The sequence below is a fragment of the Barbus barbus genome (assembly GCF_936440315.1).
Source record: "Barbus barbus genome assembly, chromosome: 20".
NCBI lineage: Eukaryota > Metazoa > Chordata > Actinopteri > Cypriniformes > Cyprinidae > Barbus > Barbus barbus.
The window spans coordinates 10,820,516-10,831,010 of NC_136748.1; the positions used below are offsets into that span (position 1 = coordinate 10,820,516).

Sequence of the window (10,495 nt, forward strand, 5' to 3'; positions counted from 1 at the left end):
GGAGTGATGTTGATGCGCATCAGGTGCAGTAAATATTGACAGCAGAACACTCAAACTTGAGACTCCACGGTGCTATTGTGACATCTAGTGGAGATTGGCATCCATGCCGTTTGTACAGGAACAGTTTATAGCAGAGAGGTGCATGGGAATATTCGCAATCAGATCAAGCCCACCACCGGAAGCTGTTAACCTCAAGGTGGCAGAGTGGCACCGTTTACAGCCAGGCAACCGAAACGGTGGACATCACATATTGATGACATTGTAGTCAACTGTGAAATCTGACAAACCAAGTGGGGGCATAAAAACGTATTTGTAATGACATGTATAGTGTATTTACACAATTATTTAATACGGCACAGAGTCGTCTCTATGAAGAGATTTATTTTTTAAAGGAAAATTATAACAATAGTTCATTATAATAATTCGTTTCAAGGTTTACTTTATTAATCATGTCTTGACAAATATAAACAAAACATCAAACAAAAACTGCCAGATTATATAGTAAGGCCTATAACTCTGATATATACTGATCTGGTTTGGTCAAATTATCAGTTTTTGTCACAGGCATGTTACATTTGATTTCATCTTCTTTCAGTGTATTTGAAAGGTAAATGATTCATCGAAGCACATGATTTAAATGTCGAATCAAGAAACAAATAGGTAGACCTACTTTAAAGAAAAGAAATAACTTCATAAATGCAGTTGGTGCGTTCTATGTTGCTACCAAGCTGTTGTGGCCAAGTCTCACCATAAACCAGCGGAGATCTCTAAAAGCCTGTCTTTGTCACTCCCAAAACCCAACGACTTTTAAAACTCCATTGTCTTGTTAAAGCCCATAAATTTGTCACCCGGGACTGATTAAACATCACGAGAATTGAGACGCTGCGGATTTTGTCTAGGTCCCTTTGGGAACCACACAATGGTCCTTTCAGGAGGACGACACAAAAAAGTGTTTTAGGGAAGATGTAGAGAAGAGAGCGCTGCGGTCAGTCCTCTCCATATGTAGTACAAGGTGGCCTGAGAGAGGGGACAAAAGGCCAGGTGACAAGGATGATACTAACTGGGTCGCTGAATTAATTGGGACAAGCTCGGGGTTGAGAAAGCAAGAGAAATCCCGCCTCTTTCATTAATGTTGCGACAATGAACACCCTCCTTTGAAATATGGAGCAGACAGTGAATTGCCTGCACTTTCTAAGGTCAAAGTGCCATTTGTGATAAACCGCTGCTTAATTTATTTTTGGGTCTGGCGGGGTAACAATTTTAAGAACATTTAACAACTTCTGTTTTCTTATTTGGTCATCAACGCTTCAACCAACACTCAAATATACTTAAAAACTAACAAAAAAGGCTTTAAAAGACGATAAAAGCCAGAATGTTAAAATTTCACTCACACAAGAATCAATAAGCATTGTGTATCCCACATTTCTTGTTCAGTGTTTACCTACTTTGTTGAGTCTTAAATAAGGGTTCTTTCTTTAAGCTGGTTATTTGATCTTCTCTGTTGGGTGAAAGTGGGCGTCTTAACATTACAAAAGCCACTCATCTCTTGCTGTGCGCTAATTCTCGTACTCTTTTTCAGTTCAGCCTGAGATCTTTTGTACAAACAGTATGTAACAATCGAAGGAATTAACAAAAAAGGTCAACGAATTAAACATATGCAAAAATAATAAAATAAAATAATAATAATCCTAAAGCCTAAGGATAAATTAAATATTTTAAAGCATTAATAATTAAAAGGAGTGATTTTAAGATTACGCAATATAATATGTATAAGGCAACAATAATTTGAACAATTCAAACAACTATAACTTGCTAAAAATGTATTTTTTATTCTCTTTTTTTTGTAATACATAGAATAAAGAACGAAAACGTGTAACACTTTAAGATGAGGCAATTTCATCAAATTATGGCACTGCATTATTCACAGTATAAAACAGAAAACCTTTTTTTTCTCACTGATATATAAACTTGGTTTCGAACAAACACAAACAGTTCAACAATACACTATCTAGGCAATTATAAACAACATAAATTAATACAAAACTCACGAAATGCTAGTACAATATAACATATAATACTAAATAGAACATATAATATGTGCAAAGGGCATTTATTTATTTATTTATCTTATCAACGTCGAGAGTTTCTACTTTAATAAACCTAACACTTTATGTAATTAAAAACAACTTGAATCAAGAGGAATCCATGCGCTGTCCTGTAGGGTAAGTCCCAAAAATAGTTCATGTGGTCCTAAGAGAATCTCACCAAACACAGAAGCGGTGACGGGAGGCCGCTGTGTTGGTAAAGTGCTGGTATGTGGGGAAAAGCGCAAAGGGCGTTTGTTGTTGTAAAGACTGGAAACCTTGAACGCTGAAGGATGAGGATGGTACTGTTGGTGGAACGATGCAGCTTCCTTTTTCTGCATCAATAGTGCAGTTCTGATACGGTTTGCCATCTCGGACCAAAATGGGCACCACGACTCTGCGCAGCACTGGAGGCTGATTGAGGTCCTGAGCGCACTCTATCCGCGCTTTCTTCATCTTGTATCTGTGGTTTTGGAACCAGATCTTCACCTGCGTGGGTGTGAGGCATAGCAGGTGCGCGAGCTGCTCTCGTTCAGGAGCGGACAGGTACCGCTGCTGACGAAAGCGTCTCTCTAGTTCATACGTCTGAGCCTTGGAGAATAACACGCGACGCTTCTTCCGCTTTTCATGCTCTGTATCCACTGAAAGCACGTCTGGTCCGGTGGAGTCTGGTGAAGCCTCAAGGTTGCTCTCGTCTGACGCTAAAGAAAAAAGCATGATAAGCTTCTATTATACATCTATCCTCTGAGGAAAAAAAATTGCCTATATGCTATATGTATGTGCTTTACAGTTACCACATATAACATGTAGAACCTCAATGGTGAATGAAACTAAAATAAATTATAACCCCTCATTGTTTTGACATTTAAAAACTTATTCATAAAATTGAATGGAAAATGTTTTAAGAACTTACATATATGTCCTCTCTCGTTTTCAGTCCAGGACGAGTAAGGTGAGATGGAGAAGGTGTCCACTGGAGAATGGTGCGCGATGCTCTCAGTGTCATTTTCTGGCAAATCCAAAATACTTCTCACCGTGAAACTGAACTTGTTAGAAATAGCCATCTGTAGCGCTGGATTGTTGTTAGTTCCAGGACTGGTCCTCGATCTTGAAGAGCTATCCTCGGTCGCGCAGTGCAGAAGTGATCTGTGCGTTCTCAAGACGCGCATCCAAGTGACAATGTGTACACTGATGTCGCGGTGTTTATATAAACAGCACTTGGTGGCTGCTTTGAGGCCTCTCCTCCTTATGGGTTTTAAGTACCTCAATGACTCGTGCACTTAAATCCCTGTAATGGTAGGTGTGAACTCGGCAAAGAATAGCCCGTTACTTTCACAATGATGGAGGGTAACACTCTTCATCATTACTGATTCGTCCGAATTCGTGAAAAGTGGGAAACAGATAATGGTAATTGTTGAGGCTGAATCACGTCTTGGGTGGCAAGTGACAACAAGAGCCTTCCCTTCTTTCCCCCCCGCTCAAATAACATATCGGATATTTGCATACAAAGTGATCCATTAGCGTCCCAGAGTTGGTTTTCCTAATTCGTTTATTGGGGTATTGTCGTTTATTGCAGGTGTTATTGCACAAACACAGGTTAAATGTGCACTCTTTCAGTACAGTGCATGGGGTGATAGTTATTACATGGTAATTAATGAAATTAATATTCGTGGCTAATGGAAAAGTGGCTTACCCTTGTATACTGTAAAAGCACACTTTTTTTTGTAAAATTGAAAGCATGTTTCCTTACAGCTAGCCTAGCCTATATCTGACATTATAAATTGCTGTTTAAGTTTTTACATCAGTTCTGTTTAACTTAGAAGGTCATTTCTTCCTAACGAGCGAGAAATCTGAAATAAGAACTTCTATTTGGGAAAGAATCCAGGCATCAAGGAGACAGTAATTTTTTATTATGGACTATCGCTTACTCCTGCGCCTCACCAGTAAGTGAGCTAGGCATATCATTGGGTTCTGATGATTCCCGAGATTGTCTAGCCTTAGCGCGCTCTGGATGACCGCATAGACCCTCCCAAACAGAGTGAGTATCCGTTCTCGTCTAGTCGTCCTGGGTGGTCGGGCGAAAAAAGGAACACAAATACATGCCAACCAGCGACCGGGAACAAAAGAGGGAAATGTAGCCCCGCGTCCGAGACCAGTTGGAAGCATTTGTTCCAGTCAAGATTTTGCATTTGTTCAGTCCTGAAATAATGCTTGATTGACGCCCCCGCACAATGTCCTTTAACTTTCTCAAATAAATCCGTGCTTGTTTCTTGTTGTCATGGTTTTGAATAGGGCCGAAGGGGATCTGGTCAACTATCTACTGCTACACGTCTAGCTGCTTAAGTCTATACTGAATTATTAGTTATGCGTTTTCAAACGGAATTAAAAGACTTTTCGTTTCCATAAAACTTCAAGCTGTCTCTCGATTAATCAAAAAGTCTTCTAAAATAACCTTTAACGTATTAAAATACAACATTTCTTTAATTGTGAAAATTCTCTGTTTATAATGTTCTTAAATCTTCCGATGGTCAGGATAAAGACGAAACTCGGAATGACAGATTTTTTAATAGATTTTATTAGGCAAATGGTTATTTTTGTTATATGAGGTTCGGTTCTTAATAGCCTTTGCCGGTTAGTAACTGCAACAAGCTGCATTCGCGTATCGATGTTAAACCTGTATAAAGTGAGTTAAAATGTTTGCCAAGCTCTTGGAATTTAGGCGCGCGCTCTCAAAGAATAAATAAAGCCCCGCGTAGGCACACAGTTTAGTTTCTAATGACCTCTCATATCTCCTTAATCTATTAGACACCCACAGATAGAAGTATGCTCGAGGAAAAGTGTGCACTCTCAAAAACCCAAGAGCTCTTCACTGTCAAATATTTACCCTTGTTGTTTGACTTCTCAAGCCCAAGGAGTCAGACAACAGGAATGCGAGAATAATCTACAGAAATAAACATTTAAGCAACAAAAATCTATATTTTATGAGATTTAAATATGGCTGGGGGCTAACTGCCCAATTAAGTTCAACAAATCATATCACACTTCTGTAGACTAACTGTACAATCTGTACATCTGTAACACCTTGAGCATTTTCACTGATTTTTAAGAAAATAAAATAGTGCTCTGAGTTTCAACATCCTATTATTGTTTTGTTGCTCAGGATGCTTCATAAAAACATACATAGGCCTACTAAAACTGTTTTTAACAATGTTTTTACTGAAGTTAAAAATATTATTTAAATATTATGCAATATAAATATTATTAGTTAAACAGGTGTAATTTTGAGGGTCGGGGCAGAAATATGCCCTGAAACTAACATCATGAAACAATAGCCTCCAAAATAGTATGTTAATAGTATATTTCACCCCAAGAATAAAAATTCTTTATTTACTCATTCTCATGTTATTCCAAAACTGTATGACTTACTTTCTTCTGTAGAACACAAAATAATATATTTTCAAAAATGACAGTGTTTTACCCATACAATGAAAGTCAATATTAGCTAAGCAAAACTAACATACTTCCAAAAATGTTTGAAAAAAGAAAACTCAGATTTGCAACAGGTGAAGGTGAGTAAATGATGACAGAATTTTAGCATTTTTGAGTGAACTATCAATTTAAGCCACATTCAAATAGCCTATATGAACATAGTTACATTATGACAAAAAGCCACCTGTCGTCTTGAAGGTATGGTCTGTAAGAAACGACATTTGGAACAGTATAGGCCTATTAAATATATGTATGCGCCGTTTAATGAAATTATGTAGCCTACATTTTTAATTGCACATAATTGGGTGTCAAACTGGAGGGCCACAGTCCTGCATAGTTTAGTTCCAATTCCAACACACATACCATGCAGTTTTCAAATAAGCCTTAATGACTTGATTAGCTGGATCAGGTGTGTTTAATTAGGGTTGCATTTAAACTGTGCAGGGCTGTGGCCCTCCAGGAACTGAGTTTGACACCCCTGTCTTTTAGTTTTTGGTTTCCAGTTTCAGGCCTTGGAGTGGAACTCCATATTGTAGTTTAAATGCAAGCTTCCAAAGACGGATCTAATAGTTATTATATGTAAACAGGGCTTTAGACAGAAAAGCCATCTGACTGACATATAAGCAATGAGTCTGAAGTTATTTTGTTAGTACTTTCCGTTCTAGTAGGGTTATCTGAGCGAGTGAGAAATATTTTAAATAATGGCGCAAAAGTCTAAAGCAAAACTTAATATTAGTCTATCTGTAAATGTCACAGACCTCGCAAAAAAAGCTTAAATGCAGGGATTGCGTCATCTTCGTACCTATTGGCTTGCAAAAGTAAGTTTTAAAAGATAATTAGGCTAATATTCAGAAAATATTAGAACATATCGCACTTCCACAGTGGAAGTAACATCCTGAGATTTAAGATATACATGCATGCTGCAGAAATCGATAAAAAAAAACAACTAATTAATCACACTTTTCTGAAATTTAATCGCGATTAATCCCATCTAACATTAAAGTTTTTAAACATAGCTACTTCTAAATTTCAATAATTTCACATTCAATCTTCAAATTAATGCAGACAACAAAGACATTTAAAGATCTAATATTTGATATTTAATGTTAATATTTGTTTAATGGCATCTGTTTTTATGACTGAAAGCCACTGATACCAATGATGTCTCTGTGAAATAGTTTTCCCCCTAATATTTAACCACTGACTATAGCCATTCAGCATTACAGAATGATTGAGAGCTATCAATTTTAACATTCATTAGACTTTTCAAAAATAACTTCTAATTTAAGTGAACTTAAAACAATCTTCACATAAACCCAGCAAACACCAAATTCTAAGTTAAATATAGATGAATCTTTAAAGCTATAAAAGTGATTGATTTCCTCTTTTTTTTCTTTAATTAACACAATCACAGAAACTGGGTTATTAGGTTATTTCTTTAAGAGCTGCTGCTGCTAAACGACACGCATCTCTTTACTTATTCTGACCCACTTCGGGTCTCTACTAATGAGCTGAGGAGTTGAATCGGGTGTGTTAAATAAGGGAGACCGTGCTGGGCTGCTCCAGAACAGATTTGAAAACCATCAGAGACGTTCTTAAATATGACTCATAGGCTATATAACATATTCAGAGACATGCTATTAAATGTGACTCATATAACATATTATATGCATGCACAGTTTTAAGGCAGGGTTAATCGACTTTTTTTGGTTACTTCATGACTTTACTGACCACGAAATTGCATGCACGTAGTTTCATTCGCACTTTGATATTATGAAATGATAAAGGCTACGGCGCGCTCCGGTGCCTTTGTGCTTGCAATTGAAGAGCACGCGCTACGAGAACAGTTTCTGAGAAAAACTAAACAAAATGCAGTGGCACAGGTCAAACACATATCTAGTGCAACAACATCAATTAAGATGCGGAACACAAAGACAGACACACACACAAAATAAAAATACAGGGAAAGGTATTAAAAGGAAACTGCATCCTTTCCACCCTTATGCCATATACTTTCAATTATCAGATGAACACAAACTAGTTTTAGAAAAAAGAAGAAAGAAATCTCTTCATCTAATACAAGTGTGTGGGAAAAATGACACTTCAAAAACTACTCTGAAAAAAAAAAACCCTACAATTGAATGTGATAGTAACTCGTACAACCCCTGTTAATGAATCAGTGTCTTCTGAAGTGAAACAATAGACATATGTAAGAAAAATATACAAATACTAAGGTCAAGATCACTTTGTGTGGTTTCTGAAGAGGGTCTGTTCCCCTTGCATTATAAGGACTAAAAATCTGTGCTTGTGTTCATCTGAAGAAAGAAATTCCTAAACATCTGGGATGACATGAGGGTGAGTAAATGATGAAAGAATTTTCATTTTTGGGTGAACTGTTCCCGTTGAAAAGCAAGATGTGATACAGAGGCTAGAAACCTATTTCAGACAGAATATAAGAATGTGTTGAATTATTGAGGAGAGTCATCCAATTAAAACATGCTTTGGCTTTGCTACCTGAATATGTTTCCTCAGATTTGATGGTAAACTTTTGAAGCCAGACTTTTACCTGATGAAAGTCATAACTGAAGTAGAAATGTGTGTGCTTGATGCATGAAAACAATGATCATTGGTTCTCCCGTCAAGCACGTTTGAGCTTCCGTTTACCTATTTAATGTGCATAAGATAAAATAAAAATGTAATGTACTTTTCAAGATGAAATAAAGTGCATAAAAGTAAAATTTTTTCTGCAGAAATGTAATTAAGAAAAAATGGGAGGAGAAAATATAATTGAATAGACTGCAAATTAAAATAACATTGACATGCATTCTCCTTTGCCTTTCACACAATCGCATTTTACATTGCAGTTTACAGCAAATATTGCCTATAGGCTGCTTTAACAACTTTATTAAGATTTATAGGACACTCGGGTAATGCACTTGCAAAGACATTCCATTTTACAAATCGATTCCTGAGTCCTTTCCTTTCACATCATCAGGAAAGACGAGGAAGATTAACAGACAGTGGGCGGTCCGTGGGCGTGTCGTATGACTGACACTAAATGGCAAGCATAGCAAATCATAGATAACGGCTGTGACAGGTTATTTTTTTAAAAAGAGGCGAGACCTTATACGCCTTGCCCAAACTTCCTGTTTTAATAGGAAGTAATATAATTATTTTGTAATAATTTAGGTGCAACTTAGAAAACGATGAGCCAGCCATTCAATGCACAGCACTAATTCTACAACGGTTTTCAATGGGCCTATAAGGTATAGCCCATCACAATTATTATGATCTCTTCATTTCTCCATGCATTCATTATGAAGACGCCACTGTCTGTTCATGGTGTGACAAAAATGGCAATTTCTTCACATTACAACTTTTTATATTTATTCGCTATTAAAGAAAAATGTAATTTACCAGACTGAACGCAAAAAAGTAGCCTAGTAGTTTGAGAATAAGACCGCATAATGCTGGAACCTACCTGTTAATTAGTTGCCCGTAAATTTGCTTAATAATTCAACCAGACAATGCATGCACTTTTACGGTTTATTGTAATACGAATCACCTTTTGGGGGTGCTCCAGGACCGGATTGAGAAACACTGTTGCCTGAAAGAAGTTGAATCTTCTGTGGTCTTCAACTGTATATCAAATACGACAATACGACGTATTGTATCATACAGTAACAAATGTTTTCCTGTACAACCCTGTAGTAAGGTATGATGAGTTCAGTTTTTAGTTTTACGCGTTTGCTTGCTTGCTTGTATACACTGCAAGTATATATGCTTGTATTTTTTCTGCAGTTTATGTAGATTTATATGCAGTATATGACAGGAGGGAGTTTCGGGTATGGCCACTAGTTAACTAAGTGGCCCATTACTGTCCCTAAATAAGCATAGCACAACAGTTCTGAAATCTGTGAGTGGTCACAGTGTTTTGTACTCTTTCTGCAACTTAAATCAACACAATTTTAGTTTCACTGGCTCCCTTTTTATGTGAACATGATTAATCTCTCTATGCACGATAAAACTTTTTTTGCATGCAATGATAAACAACATAAAGTGAAATTGTAGGCCTATTGTCCTGTGTGCAGGACCAATACTCTTTCTCATCTAGGTAATAACGAAAAGTGAACAGCAGAGGGAGCTACTTACCCATCATCGTCTCACCTTGGAGATGTTAAATGGAACCGGATTAAATGCTAAAATGGCAACAGTTTTCCTATGCTACAATAAAGAGGCTCAATGAAGTAGAAACTGAGGCATGCTATCTGATTTTTTTATTTGAATTTTTTGGAAGAATGTCAAAATTACACCATCATGCCTTTGAAAAACAAATTCAAAATTAAAGGCTTCTTGATGATCTCTATAGTGGTACAAACGTAAAGACAAGATGGAAATGAAGATAAAAAATTAAAGGGCGTGCAACATTTTAAATTTGACTGTGGGATAGGCCTATTCAGCATTTTAGTTGAATTATGCAGTTGTCCGCCTGTGTCCATCTGTCGTAATTTAACACAGTCTCATCCCAACTCGTAATTATGCATAAATATGAAATATAGAATGAAAACCATCGTGTAAATTTTTTTATGTAAAAAAAGAAGGGTGAACTAGTCTGGAATGTAATCTTTAATGCTAATCAAGCACAGGTGGAGAAACTAAAAGCTGTCGATGTGATCGATGCTTTAAACTATCGTAAATATTGTTGGTTTTGTCCTCTAAATCCCGCTCTGGCCCTAAAACACCCATCGTTAATCTGCAAAAGTCCTCATTACGGCCGGATTTAAGTTACAGAAGCAGTCAACCTTTAGAGGTGTTAACTGGCAAAGCAGTTTAATGGTGTCAAAACCATTTGGTAGATAAAAGTTATGGTTATCAGTTGATCCTTTTAAATTGTAAATAACCATTGAGTAATGTAATCCAGA

At 36.8% G+C, this 10,495-nt stretch overlaps 1 protein-coding gene across 1 annotated transcript; it reads right to left on the reverse strand.

The window, feature by feature from the left end:
* Window positions 1-2,261: 2,261 nt before the first annotated feature.
* On the reverse strand, window positions 2,262-3,148 carry LOC306886013 (homeobox protein Nkx-2.8-like; the record flags this gene model as incomplete). Its single annotated transcript, XM_079442864.1, has 2 exons — window positions 2,262-2,785; window positions 2,998-3,148. 2 exons carry the CDS (start codon window positions 3,146-3,148, stop codon window positions 2,262-2,264), a joined length of 675 nt encoding a protein of 224 aa, XP_079298990.1.
* Window positions 3,149-10,495: the final 7,347 nt, after the last annotated feature.